At 36.8% G+C, this 17077-nt stretch overlaps 2 protein-coding genes across 2 annotated transcripts in view; both read right to left on the reverse strand.

The window, feature by feature from the left end:
* Window positions 1-8594, reverse strand: part of LOC128215837 (uncharacterized) — a 36299-nt gene extending 27705 nt beyond the window's left edge. The window contains exons 1-3 of the mRNA XM_052922452.1: window positions 8538-8594; window positions 8251-8304; window positions 4582-4668 (exon numbers count right to left, since the gene is read on the reverse strand). Of these exons, the coding sequence (XP_052778412.1) occupies window positions 4582-4668; window positions 8251-8304; window positions 8538-8594 (198 nt within the window). The remainder of the gene's footprint in view (window positions 1-4581; window positions 4669-8250; window positions 8305-8537) is intronic.
* A 3377-nt stretch (window positions 8595-11971) lies between these two features.
* Window positions 11972-16807, reverse strand: LOC128245345 (uncharacterized). The gene is made up of 3 exons (XM_052963478.1): window positions 16410-16807; window positions 14905-15060; window positions 11972-13642 (listed from the first exon to the last, which is right to left on the reverse strand). The coding sequence occupies exons 1-3, from the start codon at window positions 16666-16668 to the stop codon at window positions 13176-13178; spliced, it is 882 nt and encodes a 293-aa protein (XP_052819438.1). The 5' UTR covers window positions 16669-16807; the 3' UTR covers window positions 11972-13175.
* Between the last annotated feature and the right edge of the window lie 270 nt (window positions 16808-17077).

Genomic DNA, 17077 nt, shown 5'->3' on the forward strand with positions numbered 1-17077 from the left:
ACTACACATTGAAAAACAATTTAAAAGAAAGAACATATTTTTATTTTATTTTTTAGTTTTTCATTTATTTTTTTCAAACTGACTATAAAAACGGTAGGGTCGGCGCCTATTCCGTAACCCGAACCAAATGTATTTTTTTAGGCCCTAGAGAAGTTGGTTAAGCTGACAGGATCAACGTATGATTTAACCAAATGCATTTTTTATTCATTTTATCCATAGTGCATGGACTAATAGAGAATTTATTTTTCTATGCATTTGTTTTTAAAAGCGTAGAAATGTAGATTTGATCTTGTGTTGTTTGTTGTTGTTTTTTACATTTATTTAACACTTTAATATATAAACAGGGTAATAACAAAATAAAATAAAATAAGCCATTTTTATTATTAGCTTCATGACCACGAATTCCCCAGTTTAAAAGACACACAGACACACAAGCATACATTCTTGCTCTCCCCTATGGGTTGTACGAGTATTGTTATGTCATAAAAAGTAGAAAAAATAGCTTCTTATGGTTTGTGCTATTATTGCTGTGATATTTATTTTATTATTTGATTTTTAAACACTGCCATTTCTTTATGTGGGTTTTATATTTATTGTTGGATAGTGCGATCTGCGATTCAATTTGTTCTCTCAGTATTAAGTATTGTTTATATGCTTGAAATGTTGGTACTGCTTTTTTATATTTTACTGAGAATATGAACAATTTCATTAACAGAATAAAGAAATTACAAATGAGGGTGTTTTTTTCCTTTAAAAGAATTCCTCAAAACGCCTCCTGTTTGGTAATTCAGAAATTCATTGATTTTGATGTAATGAAATTGTTTATTTCATTCCATAATGTATCTTCAGACATTCCCAGAATAAGTGTTCTATGGTTTCTATCTCCATGTTACATAAGTCACATATGATTTACATATATGCAGATATTTATTTGTTGGTATTATTCTTAACAGAAACATATACTGAAAACTTCGTAGGGACGAGTCTATTGACGTTCTAAAGGTTTTTCTGTAAATAGTTTTCCATGGTGTATTGTCATTTAAGTTTGGAAAAACGTGTTGTCTTTAATTTCAGATGGTGGTTTGAAAATATATTTTTGCTGTAGTGAATAAAGAAGTTTGATTGTTTGTTTAGATGTTGGTATTGTATCAGTAAATTTTGCTGTTGCTAACTGGTTGATAGTTTCACCTTTAAGTTGTTTTAGTTTAAAGGCTGCTGGTATAGAGTTAACAAGTGTTAGGTACTTTAGGAAATCCTGTTCATGAATATCATATAAAAATCTAATTTCATCAAATTTGTAACAAGAGTGGGTTCTGTAATCTGTATGTTCAAACAATTTTATACCTTTCTGGAACCATCCTTTATAAAATAATGTATTTTCATTTTGTATTATTCCATATTACTGATTTACTCAAAGGTGTGTCAGGATTTTCATCATGTTTATTTTTTATGTTTAACCATGACGCTTAAACATCGTTAAGAAAAGTTTTCTCACTAGCGATTCGATTGATAAATCGTTGGTCTATGTCGCATTCAAAAATTAGGTTATTTCCATAGTTTTTCGTGCATAAAGACCTCCAAAAATTCCCCTGTATTAGATGGGTCTAGATATCGTTTTATCCATAGTGTTTTTAGTGAGCGAATAACGTTTTCTACATCTGTTAGTTTCAGACCACCGTATTCATGGTTTTGATGAAATACTTTTCTTTTGATTTTTTCAGGTTTATTGTCCCAAGCATACATCGATTTTTTAATCTCATCAATTGTTTGTTTACTTTGGTTTGGGAGGACAGCAAAACGGTATATAAGTTTTGGAAGAGCAAACGTTTTTACCACTGTAACTTTCCCCATAAGGGTGAGTTTTCTGTGTTGCCACTGTTTTAAGACGATTTTGAATTCTTGTTTTCTATATTTTTTTGTAAGTTTAACTGCTTATTATTTGTAAAAGTCATTCCCAGTTAAGTTAAACATGATAATGCATTAAAATTCTCATTGTTTTGTTTACATCAACCTATATTGCGCCTTTAAATCTACTTAAGGATATGCAGGTTTCATTTTACTTACCGCTATATCGTTCACATATATATCCCCTTCAATAATTGTCGCCTTCCCTGAAATACATATTCAAAATATTTATGTAATCCTATATGTTAATAAATAAGTGATTTGATATTGGCCCTGTTATTTCTTCGAGGGCAGTCGTATTGCCACGAGGCCGAAGGCCGATACGACTGTCCCGAGGACAAATAACAGGGCCAATGTCAAATCACTTATGTATTGACAATTTTCTTAAATAACTTCATGCACTTAAAGGATTCAAAGTAAAAACACTAAATTTATTAAAAAAATAGTAAGATATAACAAAGAACAACACATAAATACATAACATATTTAACCAAACGTTTAAATACAGGCTATAAAATAATATGGCTGCCGTTTCCGAATTTACCAGCTGCGAATCTATATCATATTTTGGCCCTGTTTGATTAGCCAATCAAATTCTTTAAAATGCGGGCTTTATATCTATATCACTATTCGGTCCGGGGCCGCTAACCGATATAGATATTGGCACTGTTATAGGAGGCCTTTGTATTATTGAACGAGGCAAATGCTGTGTTTAAGGGCTAATAATTAATAGCTAGTTAATAAATTGCTTTACAATATTCATAGATGGGATTAAATAAGTAAAAGACATGCTCATGGCGTTTTGCGAGGTACCAAACACGTTCAACTATTGGAATAATAATGAAAATACGCATTGTCGTTTCCTTACCTTCGGCATATCCTCCATTTGAGCCTAAGACTAGAACTATCAAAACGCATGTTTGCCGCCACACACTCGATCGCAACATATTCGTTCAGTACAACAAAAATTCGCAATCACAAAGTTCTCGAGAGAAGTACACAAATATATTAAAATGCAACTTGTATAATAATGATTTTGTAACAGTAATGTTGTAAATTTGTAAAATGAAACTGGCGAGTTTTATCGAAACAGTAACTATGATATTTTTTATTTTGCAATGCGCAATCACTTCTGAGTTTTCACCATATTTTGGTGCACATTTAACATGATGTATTTCTTTTAAATGCCATGTTTAAATATTGAACACGTGCATGGTTAAAATTGATTATTCCGTCCAATCTCCCAATCTGTACTTTCATTATTTGAAGAAACCAACATTCCCACATATAAAGATATAAGTCATTTCACGTCTTGAAATTATATTGTGAAACCACGGTGTCTCCCAAACATTAAGTATTGTTACGTAGACAGACAATGGTCTCACGACAGTGTCAATCAAAGTCAGCCAATCTTGTGTTTACATGCGGAGCCCAACCCGCCCGCGTCTTTCAAACCCTCCGTGTCATCTGAGAGGGGTGCGTTTGAGAACGTCGCTGCTAATTAGTGGCTAAATCTATCAAACGCCTCCCCGCCGATACATGGTGTGGTATTTCACAGATTTTGCGTTCTGAATACACTTTTTCTTGAGTTTATAAAATTGTCTTTTTCATTCGAAACGCACTCAAAGGTGTCTTAGCTTTATAGAAATGTTGGGAAAAGACGTCTCATGTTGGATATATAAGTGTATTAAACTCAAACCCCTACCCATTCATGACCGTACTGCAGTAACCGAAAATCGGAGAAGTCATTATGATTCAGGGTTTTAAACAGCCTGTCGGTACTCATATTCTTGCCCGAAGGCGCGGGATTCTGCTAAGTCAGGGTTCAAACAAGAGACTACTACCTTAGATGGCTTTCACCATATTATAAACGCCCAGACTATCTTAATGTAAGTTAAAACCTCATTTTATACATATATTCCTCCTTTTCATCAACCTGATGGATAAAAACAAATATCAATAAATGTTTGGCTTCGTGCGAGTGTATGTAATCGTCGACCGGTTAACACCTTACCATCCAAGACATCAATGCATCCATACACCTTTGCATTTATGCTTGGTTCCTATTGTTCTTGTGGCCCTTTTTGCCACCTCACATCCGGGCTATTTATATAGTCATAGGTTGATACGGCGACTGAATTCTACGAACCAAATTGGAAAACGCCACAATTCAGTGGTATCTGATAGACTCATCAACTTGGATGGGATTGGTTGAAGTTATATAGTAACAACGAGTGTGTTTTTATAGAAGTTGAGAATAAAGCGTGTAAGCGTACATGGTTGAGCAAATAAGTCGGTAAGACCAATCAGGCCACCGATTTTCGACAATTTTAGATTTTTTCAAGAAAAAACGTTTTAAATATTTATAATTATTTCCTTATTTATCAGTTAACATATCTTATCATGGATATATTTCGTCGTTCGATGCGAGTTGCCCAAGTCACATTGGAAGCGGACGAGGAAGAAAGTTATGTGTTTTACAACCAATGTTCGGTTAAGATTTGACGTGTTGACTCTGCACAGCCGCTGTACCAAGTGTATACGTGTACATGTGCACATCAGCTATGCCAAGTTTCCACGTGTTGGGCACAGCCGCTGTTCCCAACTTTTGACGCGTTGACTACGCACAGTCACTGTACCAAGTTTGGACGTGTTGACTGCGCACAACCGATGTACCTGGTAACCCTTCACAGGTAACTGTCTCCCCGTCAAACCCGGAGCAAGACCTTGTCCCCATCGCCCAGACACTTCAACATCCAGGCCCTGTAATTCACAAGTTTACATAATCATTTGCAAAACTGAAACTGAAACATGACAAGAAGCCCTATGGCAATACGATTTATTTTGATCAAACATCAAACACGGTTTCATGTGACTTGAAAAATGAAGGCATTTTGTAAATACAGTAAAATCCAAATGAAACGTTCTCTACAGGAATCTAATTACACTTCAGACTAAATAGCTTAGTATCTTCGTATTGTTTCCATCACGATCGCCACACACTTGAAATTAGCCTCTAACAGTTTTACACTGATTGTTATTTTCTTTGCAAAACATACACACACTAAGTCGATTGAATCATTATATTTGAATAAAATTGCAAAACCTCTTAAGAGGTATTAGTAAACATTAGTCTGCAATTTTCGGCGGAATGTGTCAAAATGAATTAAACTAAATATAAATTAAAATACCTTATTTGATTGCCAGTTAATTGGTAACGAGTGCTAATAGAGAATTGTATAATGCACCATGCAGGTGTAATAATGGATGAACAAACAGTTGTGTGGTATTCTAAAATGTCGACGTCGTTATCAGGATATCTACTAATTAATAAGAGATGGCCTGTTATTATATTATTGCCACACAGGGAGCCTCAATATGTCTACATCTCGGCCAACAAGAGAACAATAGAACACACAGAAGCAGATGTATATGGCCCGCTACAACGTAAGTGACTCGACCTAGGTCTACATATCCGTTTTGTCTGTCAGTCCCTCGAAACATGGGAACTAAGTATATACTGAATAAATCTGCAATCGACTTCAAGTGACAAGTCCAAGAGGAGCACATCTAAATGGATGTGAACGGATTAATTTATACGACGGTTCATTATGTGCAGAACATTTTGTTTTCATATATACCTGCAATGTCAATGCCTTTTTTATGTAACGACAAAATAATACATTAAAACCGTTTTACTTTAACGATTAAATTCGTAAATTAATAGCATCCGCATCGATTTACTGTTAGCCAAAATACGGTGCAAATAAGAATGCTGCGTGCGAATTCGTTAATTTGTAAGATCGCAATATAATTCACTGAGTGGCCATCTCAAGCTGTATTTCACAAGTGAGTTTTTCTGTTAATCATTTGCCATTAAAGGATACACAATGGTTCTTAATTGTAGGGCTGGATGTTGTTGGGGTTTTTTTTTTCAGAAAAGTGCGCCGAATTGTATAAGAGTGTACTTAAAAAGTGTGTACGAGCCCTTTGTGCGCTGATGTTTATTTTTAAATTGAGGGCTAAAATTTCACAACATTGAAAACATCTAAGTGTTATATCACTGTATGAACCTCAATAAGTTCATGTTGACTTGACTAGACATGTAAAATGTATAGAAAAACTATTGTATTATTATACATAGACGAAAACACTTTTATATCGAACATAACCGATTTAATCCCTATCTCATTAAAATCACTTCGTGGTCAAGAATTGGCTCTAAATGGCTAGATTTTGGCACTATCTTGATATACTTTACTTTACAATCAACTTGGTCCAATTATAGAAAGCTTCCACATTAAAAATATTCGTTGCTTAATCGCACCAAAATGGGATAAAATGTTAGTATCGAGTAGGATTCTACATGGAATTCAGTAGGTTGTGTTCTACATCGGTAAATAGGTCTCATTAGCTGTTTGTTCGTGAAAACGGGATGGTCGCATACAGGTTTTTACTGTACTTCAGTAGGTTGTGTTCTACGTCAGTTGGTCGGTCTCATTAGCTGTTTGGTCGTGAAAACGGGATGGTCGCATACAGGTTTTTACTGTACTTCAGTAGGTTGTGTTCTACGTCGGTTGATCGGTCTCATTAGCGGGTTGGTCGTGAAAACGGGATGGTCGCATATAGGGTTTTTACTGTACTTCAGTAGGTTGTGTTCTAGGTCGGTTGATCGGTCTCATTAGCGGGTTGTTCGTGAAAACGGGATGGTCGCATATAGGGTTTTTACTGTACTTCAGTAGGTTGTGTTCTAGGTCGGTTGATCGGTCTCATTAGCGGGTTGGTCGTGAAAACGGGATGGTCGCATATAGGGTTTTTACTGTACTTTAGTAGGTTGTGTTCTAGGTCGGTTGATCGGTCTCATTAGCGGGTTGTTCGTGAAAACGAGGTGATCGCATATAGGGTTTTTACTGTACTTCAGTGGGTTGTGTTATTCACAAACAAAAGCTTTTTGCGTTTTTTATTTATTTATTTTTTTTTGTAATTACTACATGGAATTTTGAGCAGGCTGAAAATGCCGCATTACTCAAATGCTCAATACAAATTCAAAACGACAAGAGAAGTTATTTAGCAGGAAGGCAGTCCATGGAATGATTTCATTCACCATGTGGATTAACTGACGACTAACATGGAGTAAATGACACGAAATAATACATGCAATACAAAGTCGTGGCATCCCTATCAAATCCAAGACATTGCATCATTGCTTACGGAATGAAATATGAAATATAACAAAATAATGCACATGATTTTTCATATGGTTGCTTACTTAATAAAACCAAATGTATGAATATGTGCAAAAGCACATGACACAAATGGAACACTTAAACTGTTTCCGATGTACTCCTTAACGTGTACAGGGTTAGTACATATTCACTTCATGCACTACAGTATCGTAGTCGTCCCTAAAATCGCGATCAACCTTATTTTGTGGGCATCTTTGTTGTTACCTGGTTATCGCAAAATGTGAGCCTGCAATGCTATGACGTCATTTTTTACTACGAGAGTACAGCTAGCGTTATTGTTGTTAAAGGTGCGAAAGAAAATGCATTTTCAACATGTAATTCTAATAGATTCAAGTGTGCATGTGGCGAATAACCTGAATTTACTGTTCCCAATTAATTGCCATGAAAACCTTCAATTATAAACCATGAAACTACATTTTTAATATGTTTGAAATTTCTGTCTGCATTGTTTACATTTTACAATGGCGGTCACTTGATTCAATACTGTGTAGAATGGCCAAGCAATTTTCTATTGTGTGTGTTATCTTGACCTATAGTCTTAGTGAACAAGTACAGAAATTAATGACTTATATTTCCTGTTTTAGGCACATCCCCAGAAAGTGAGAAAGAATACAGACTGTATTCATCAACTGCCCTTATAAATGCATACAAAATTGTCAAAGAGGAAGTCACATCCGTACTTATCACTTAAGGATTCAAGAACGTTCAGTGTACCTGAAAATACGAGAAGGACTTTAAGAAAACCCTGAAACATGTGTGATAAGAAAGCTCCCCCTTTTGATCAGCTTGAGGAGGTCAAATTTGCAAGTTATTTAAAGATAATGACTGACCTGGAGTATGAATACACCTAGCAGAAGTACATGGATGTAGCCATTGGGTACGCCATTCAGTTAGGGAAATGTACCAGGAATAAACCGCTACCAATGAAATAATTGAAAGGCTTTTTAGTAACTGGCCGTAAATAATGGTTATTAAGCCTAAGGCTTTTGCGCATGTGCGGGCAAGTATTCCTGTGAAAATGTTGTAATGACCTATTTAAACCTTGAGGGATGTTTCACTTGATCTACAATATTGACGAAAACAAGTTATTCAGCCCAACACAAGCTCCCTCATATTGCTGCGAGTGTTGAGCACCCTGTTCAGTCTGTAACATCTGGAACGGATAACACCACATACTTTTTGGTACTGGAAGTGCAAGTGGGTCGGCTATTCCTCCATACTTTGTGTTTCCTGGAATGCAAATAAACTTTGACTTGTTAAAAGGCGGATTACCAGAAGTGAAATGAACTGTGTCTGATTCTGGATGATCGAACAAGCAAGTATTAAATAAGTATATAAATGAACACTTTGAACAGTTCATTCCACGGAGAAGAGATAACAAGGTACTCTTGCTTCTAGATGGACACAGGTCAATGTTGCCTTGATTCTTGCTGACTCAGCCATACAGAATAATATTGTAATGTTTATTCTGCCTGCTCAAGTGCGTCACATCCTCAAGCCTCTTGATATTGAGTTTTATGGTCCGTTCCAGAGGAAGAACCATGCGCAGTCACATAAGCTGTAGTACCAAACAAATACTGCCATATCGAAGTACCACATTTGGGGAAAAGCCACAGTGTAAGCCCGAGTCCTTTGTGCTGAAAACTAGCGTTCATCATTCACAAGAACTGGAATTTAACCTTCAGATCGAGGTGCAATTCCGAAAATCACCTTGCTCCCATTAGAAGTGTTCAAAGACACTGACACTTGTGATGAGAATATTTACACCTCAACTTCCATTCCTTAAATGAACTGCCTTTCGGCAATTGCGTTCATCAATCGATGAACGCAACATCTTCGGATATGTTCGGATCGTAATTCATTGCATAACAATATACATGAAAGCGATTGATCTTGTTATTGGTTGTATTGTGTCTGCAGGTCCCGTAAAATATAGATCAACATTTTTAAAAGTGTTAGTTTATTATATTTTAAATATATTGGTACCAGAAGTGTTTCAATTTTACGTTTTAAAGTGATTTCAAGTGGTTGATCTTTTCCCGGGTTATTGTGACGTCATTTGAAAAAAATGTTTCCGGTTATAGTCGGGTCGTTCTATTTACAGAATGGGTAAGAACGGATTACTGAAAGGTTTTCTTAAATGAAATGAAGTATTTTTTTAACGTTTCTTGAATTAAATAATGAACTATTGGTGTAAATGTAAGGAATGAATTGCGGGGTTGATGTCATTATCGGTTCATACCCCGATAATGACATCAACCCCGCAATTCATTCCTTAAATAACCAATCAAATGATGCTACTGTTGAAGTGAGTGTTCGTTTTGATAAGATGGATATGTTCAAGAAAATGGATAATTTTTTCACACAAAATGACTTTGGCCTAGATAACATTCAAACTCGGGCATCTAGGTCCTGAATTCAAGATTTCGGCCATGATTGGGATTGTTGGGATAAGAGTGAGTTTGTGCATACAAACCAGTTTAAACTCCAAGTAAATTTACATTTTACTGGCCGTTTCAATGCGTTACCAAACAGTCCTTGATAAACCCTCGTAGTTTTTATGTAGTATATATATATGTACTGTGTTGTTTGTTGACTTTTGTACTGCTGTTCCTTGTTTCTGGTTTTGTGAGTGATTGTTTTTGTGTTATATGTCTTTAGCGTTGACTCTGTGCCATTAAACAGGGTTTATGTTTAAACTTCAGACTACTTTCCATGTTTCTGTAGTTTTTCATATAAATATTGTTCCAATGGTTGTTATGTTTTGACAATGATTAATTTAATGATAAAGGTAAGTAACAAAAAGTTTTGTCTAAATATATTACCTTTGGTTGATTACTTACATTCACGAACGATGTTTAGACGAGGATAAAAATAAATATATGATTTCATAGTTCTGTCTCCAGATGCGTGTCGCACCAATATAATGATGATAAAAAAGAAAATTGTACGTGTAGTAGCCATGGAGTGTACAAATTTTACTTGAAAGGACATTTTCTTGGTTTGTAAAATGCAATTTTACGGATTTCTTTTGTGTACTCAGTATGGCAAATCATTAAGAGTGTTGAAACTTAGACACTGACGGCTTGAACCTTCAACAAATATTGATATGGGACCACAAATATTAATATGTGATCACATATTGTCTTTGAAGTCCACGATTATGAATAGCGTTAACAATGCGTTCATCAAAAGGCTTAAAAGTTTAATCATCCCTCAACTTATGCAAGAGTCCTTGTGGCGAGTGGTTTTATTGTCAGTTTCCTAAAAAAATATTGGCTGTACCGGCGTGGGTTCGCTCTCAGTATTTTATACTTTACATATATTTTTTTTTCTGCAATTCTGGTATCAACGAGTAGAATAATTGGGATGTTATAATCTAGCTCTTGTAATAGTGATGTAAAGGAGCTGCCCAGTGAAAACTATTTCCTAACCACAGCTGCTCACATATTAAAATAAATGTCTAAAACGCCAACCATATATGCATATGATGCTATAAACACACACATGAAATTATTCATTTGTGAAAGTTAGTAAAAAGCATGTGAAAATAAATGACCCATGTTGTATATTTTAAACATTTATAGCTCATTGTTGTATGTGTGGCTAGCTTTGTCGTTGCTCTTTTGTCCGGTGTCCGGCGTCAACATACTTAAACTTTTAAAATCTCCATCTCTGAAACTACAAGGTCCAGACCCTGAATATTTTGTTTGCACACTCATGTAGTAGTCTTTTACCAATATGTTCAAAATATATCCCTTGGGTTAAAAGTGGCCCTGGCCAAGGGGTCCAAGTTTTTCTATATACTTACAAAGTAAGAACTGAAACCACAAAGCCAATACTTTTGATAATTGGAAAGAAGCCTCATGTAGTGGCTGTTAACCAAGATTGTTAAAGTTCTGTCCCTGCGGTCAAAGCTGTCCTTCACCCCTGGTGTTAGAGATTTTATGTTTACCTTTTACAGTAAAATTTTGAAAATCTTCTCTGAAACTGCATGACCCAGACCATTTATATTTAGTACGTAGCTACGCGAGAAATTGACTGTTAAAGCAGAATATGTGGACGGTGAGAGAGATTGGCTGTGATGGGTAAGTGAAAGTGAAACAAACTTGGTAAAGACTAATTATATTTCTACTATAAAGTCTCTTGATAGAGAAGTTCACTAAGCTAAGACATTAGTACAAAATGTAAAATGAAGTTTTCAATGAGGCTAGTACAATTGATAACAGTTTTTTAACTGTATCGATCGGGTCGGAATTAATCAGGATAAGAAGAAATGTATTCCAATGAAAGTGAAATTAGGTCATGAATGTTAAAGTCATGATGTTTATGCTCTGGTTTCAAAATTGAAATCAGCTTTTAGTACACCATTTAATACTCTTAACAATGGTATATCTTCGTTGAACATTGATGACCGTGCATATTTTCATTTGAATTCAAATATTTTTGTTAAGGAAGTTAAAAACGACTGTAGGAAAAGCTAAAAGTAAGAAAGTCATTGGTGCAGACAAAATATATTGTGAAGCTTTTAATGCTCAGTATTCAGTGCTTATTAACTTAACCCGACATCAAAGTTGGCAAGTACAGATCATATAGAACCATTGCCATATAGAGGCATAAGTCTTGCCATTTAGGTGAATACATTCTGACCATATATACATATAGTACCGTTTTTAATGATCGACTAAGCTATAATGACAAAATTAAATAGTAACATGAGCAAGAGAAGAGCAGTTTTCGGAAAACAAAGGTAAAGTAAACCAAATATCAAGTCTTACAAACAGTATTGATACCAGGAAATAACGCAAATTATCGAGATGTGCAGCTTTTATTCATTTATTCAAGATTCGTATGTATAGGGATCAATGAGGCCATAAGAATACCTGGTAAAATATTTCAAGCTGTTATGTCGCACACCGTCAGTTCTTTTGTTCAGATTATTTCTCCATGTCTAAGATAACGTTGAACGATGTTCCCATTATTATTGGATACATTCGTAGATGACATACATTGCAAAATTATATGTAAATGCATTGGCATTCTTCTGTTAGCTTCAAACCAAACTGTATAATACTTAGAGAAACATAGTTCACGTTCGTCCTCAATATGTACAACGTACTAGTTACCAACTGTATCCGTGGCAGGAACAATCATCATATCCTTTTCCTTAGAATGCTGACAGGGCCCTTGGACTTCTTATGATTAAGTGTTAAATTTGCTGTGGTATGCCTTGGCTGGGGTATGCCTTATGGCGCATACTATGGCTCTATTGCTTATTCAATTACATTGCAGCTATCTGGGATGTAAACTCTTCAAGCATCAATGCGGTTCAGAACAGAAACCTACGTGTCATTCTTGGCGTCGGGAAATGCACAACTTATGACGGTGTGTCAGGTGAAATGGCAAGGGTTTCTCAATTATTCCGCAGTGAATGTCAGACGTTGGATGTTGGTCTAGGATGTGTAATACACCTTTATCTCGTGTCAACAAACGAATAGCACTTTAAGAAAACAGCAAAGAATTGAACATATATGTGTATCGTTGTTTTATTATATAAATGAGATTTTTTTTTATCTTTGATAAATTTACAGTGTAACTTTCGTTGTACCTTATTCCTCTGTTGTTAACCACGTGCGTGATAAAATGATGTTCACGTACGTTTGTGGCTGGCATTGATTGCTATTTTATCATCGACTGTTTATATGTTGTGTTGACGAGACTTACTTAGATTTGCTTCATGTGTCTACTATTCCTTAAGAGCCTCTTTACAAGGACGTGTCAATGATAATTTTGAGATTTAAGATTAAACATCAAAACCGATGGCAGTTGATCATTTATATAGTATGATCTATGATTTTCTTACTCGTACACAGGGCTGATTTATAGTTTGATTGATAAAATCACTAAATGCATTCCGTTTGATATTTTAATTTCTCGCTCACTTTAATCATTTCCTTTGTGGCAAGTGTCATTTTAAATTATGTCAAAGCAAAAATCTCACATAAATGTATATTCGCTTGCATTCTAAAGCTTTTCCGACAATATGTTGCTAGTATCGCCCTTGCGTTGCGGTGGGTTTATTCGAGAGCTGGTCACATTAACAGTTGTCTTCATCAAAGGAGTTGACTCTACTTTTGTTGGCGCTTTTGGGGCGCTAGTTGCTGTTGTTATCATGGCAGCAGGCGGAATATTCTGCTCAGAGGCTTTAACTGCCGGTGGAGGTGGCTGCGGTTTTTTTTCTGTGTAGCCGGGCTCCACGGTCGAAATACTCATTCTGCGTGTTTTTTTGACTATTGTGACCTTGGGCTCAAAGATGTGAGCCCCGAGGACGAGAATGCCTATGAACTGGAGGAGGACGGATCCAAGGGCCAGGGCGATGGAGTAGGGGAAAGCGAGGTACGTGTGGTCCCTGGGGGTGTCAAAGGACAACAGCTCCATCTGGTACATACAATCCACGATGTAGCTAGACGTCACCGAAAGCATCAGCCCGGCTGAAACGTACAAATTTATTTCAAATAATACACTTTTATGTTGAAAAGGGTGTCTGTTTTGGTAAAGTTTAACTTACACGTATGCAATTCAAGACAAAACCTCACATGCAACATATAATAGCATTAAATAAATTGTAATATTCATTGAAAGTCTTTTCATAAAAACTGTCCATAAAAGAATAAATTGTTAAAAATAAAACTCATCGCAATATACATTCCCTATTTCCAGTTTTAAGGAAATATAAATTCTACGGTTTATTAAAAAAGGTCAGTTCTTCAGTTCTAGAAGCGGTGGTAAAATTATCAAGTTCTAAAAACAAACTGCTACACACTAAAAACGATTTCAAGGCACATTTCTTTTACAAATTTAAAAGTTGCTGTTTACTAAATCAAATTATGTGTGACCTTCGCACACCCGCCCGTCAAAAGGTCACCTGAAAGTAGGAACCAAAACCTGTTTATAAAGGAGTTGAATGACGAAAACATTCAGTACCTGTGTGGACACCGTCTTCCTGAGAAGGCGGTGAGGGCGATGGAGAGGACGGACACAAGCATTGCCCTAGGTGGACACCGTCCTACCTTAGGGGGCGGTGACGGCGATGGAGAGGACAAACACAAGCAGTGCCAGTGTGTGCACCGTCGTACATGAGAGGGCGGTGAGGGCGATGGAGAGGACGGACACCGTCGTACATGAGAGGGCGGTGAGGGTGATGAAGACGGACACCGTCGTACATGAAAGGGCGGTGAGGGTGATGAAGACGGACCCCGTCGTACATGAGAGGGCGGTGAGGGTGATGAAGACGGACACCGTCGTACATGAGAGGGCGGTGAGGGTGATGAAGACGGACACCGTCGTACATGAGAGGGCGGTGAGGGTGATGAAGACGGACACCGTCGTACAAGAGAGGGCGGTGAGGGTGATGAAGACGGACACCGTCGTACATGAGAGGGCGGTGAGGGTGATGAAGACGGACACCGTCGTACATGAGAGGGCGGTGAGGGTGATGAAGACGGACACCGTCGTACATGAGAGGGCGGTGAGGGTGATGGAGAGTACGGAAACAATCAATGCCTGTGTGAACACCGTCGTACCTGGAAGGCTGATGAGGGAGATGGAAAGAATAGACACAATCAGTGCCTATGCGGACATCATTGTACCTTGGAGGGCGGTGAGGGCGATGGAGAGGATAGACACAAACGGTGCCTGTGTAACGGAGCCGGAGAGAAAAACACAAGCAGTGCCTGTGTGGACACTACCGTACCTGAGAGGGCGATGAGGGCTATGGAGAGGATGATGATGCGCACATGCCTTTTGTCGACCACCCGACGACCAAGCTGCACGAGAAGCGCGACTAGGGAGCAGCCAACGGCCGACGTCAATAGCACCTGCCGCCACACAGCGACGTTGTAGTTGTAGTCTAAAACACGAGACATTTGTGTAATAATATTGTGTTAGTCTTTTTGTTTTTCGATTTAAAATGTTGAAACATTTCTATTTAAATGTTACATTTTTGTTTTACTAGGAACTTTAAGATGATTTACGGTTATCTTTTCCTATTACTTAAAAGCGTCATAACACACACATCATTTGTTAAATGCGTCATGACACTTGATTTTATAATGTACCTTTTATCTAAACAAGTCTGTGGACCGTAAAACAGAATGGTGTTTAAAATGCATGTCTTAGTTTAATTCACGAATATGTCACTAAACTTAAGAGACATGTTCGTGATTTAAACTACGACATTAGTCTAAACATGTTTTATGTGCATATAAACTATGAGCATAGTTGCATGTTGTGATAAACGCCCTTACTAGTTGCATTAATTAGATTAATCAGACCAAAAACTATTTGATAAAACAAAGCGCATCAAACTGTATTGGCTCGTAGCCAAAATATGTCCGTTGGGTGTTTTCTATGCATCAAAGAATCACGTCAAAGACAGTTTAACGACCTTTTATCGTTTAAAAATACTTAGTCTAACAACAATTTTCCCCTTAATATACTTAATACTTATTTGATTTTATGTTAACGTTTATTTGTATAGCGCAGAGTTACGCGTCTTACGCTTTCAAAGAACGGGACATCTTTAACACACAAAAACAATCAGACAATTGGTATCTATAATTCATGTTATCATAGCAAATTAATGTTCTAACGTTAATTCCGATAAGAATTAAACATGTAAGAAAGATGCAGTCACAGTGGGCATGTAGACTAATCGTCCGCACTACAGAATGCTTGAATGTGACTTTCAAAAAGGACAAAACGTCCTTTAAATAGTGTAACAATTGTTTGTCATCATGTCAGACAGTATATAATTGAACCAAACAGAACCAAAATACAGTTACTGTCGAAACTCGTTATGTCGACTCTTGCACGATTAAAAAAATCGGACAGCGAACTACATTTTTACACATGATTTTACATTTGTTTACATATTCTTAACAATTCTAAGCATTTTTCCTATCAACTCTTGATATATGTTACTTTAACCAGAGGTTATTTAAACTAGCACTACATTGAGGCTTTGTACGACATGATTTTAAATGAAATACTAAGTAGGAGTATTTTGACATGATCATGCGGTACGATATCAAGCGATCTCCTTGACTTTTTAATTTGATGCCAGATAACCAAATTCAAAACTAAAAATCGTCATCGCAAATATAGCTATACAGAACTTTACTGTAATTAGATAATTATCTGAAGGAGAAGAATTTTGAAAACCTTTTTAATTTAATCGCTGCTTGCCGTAGGACCTACCTAAAGCGGCGATTGTTTTCCTGCCGAGCTCAGCTTTACGCCTGGTGTCCCTAACGTACTCGTCCCTGAAGGAAATTGTCTGGCAGCGGTTCTCGTTCAACGTCTCGCACCGGACTTTGTAGAAAAGGCCTATGTGCGTCTCATGGTTTCCCTCCACGGCGATAAGCCAGCCTGGTGCTGCGACTGCCGCAAGCTGGGCCAGCACCACCACAACCAACACAGCCACACTGAAGCGGCACAGCTTCCATGACCGCCCCATCGCTGAATAATAACAATGAATAAGTTACGTCACTCTTTTCCCAAATTATTTATGGCGGTGTTCTTAGAATATGTGTATTTCTATGTCGAAATCCAAAATCCAACAGCCACTGACGCGGCGTTGCATGTACAGTAAGTCATCTTTCGCTTGAGATCATCTAATTTGTACATTAAAGGTTATTGTCTGAGTGATTACTGTATGTACTGGATTATTTAAGAAAAATTTATGGTTAATACTAAAACTGAAACTATATAAACAGGTCAAAAGGGTTCTTTAAAAGGGAATTACATTCAATTTGCAATATTAAATGATTACAGAAGCCATTAAGTCCATAAATAAAAAAGGTTTAATACCGTTTGTTGTACACGACACCTGTTTAAAAGAGAAAGTGATAGCATGAACACCTGTA

The sequence above is a fragment of the Mya arenaria genome, chromosome 2 (genome assembly GCF_026914265.1).
Source record: "Mya arenaria isolate MELC-2E11 chromosome 2, ASM2691426v1".
NCBI lineage: Eukaryota > Metazoa > Mollusca > Bivalvia > Myida > Myidae > Mya > Mya arenaria.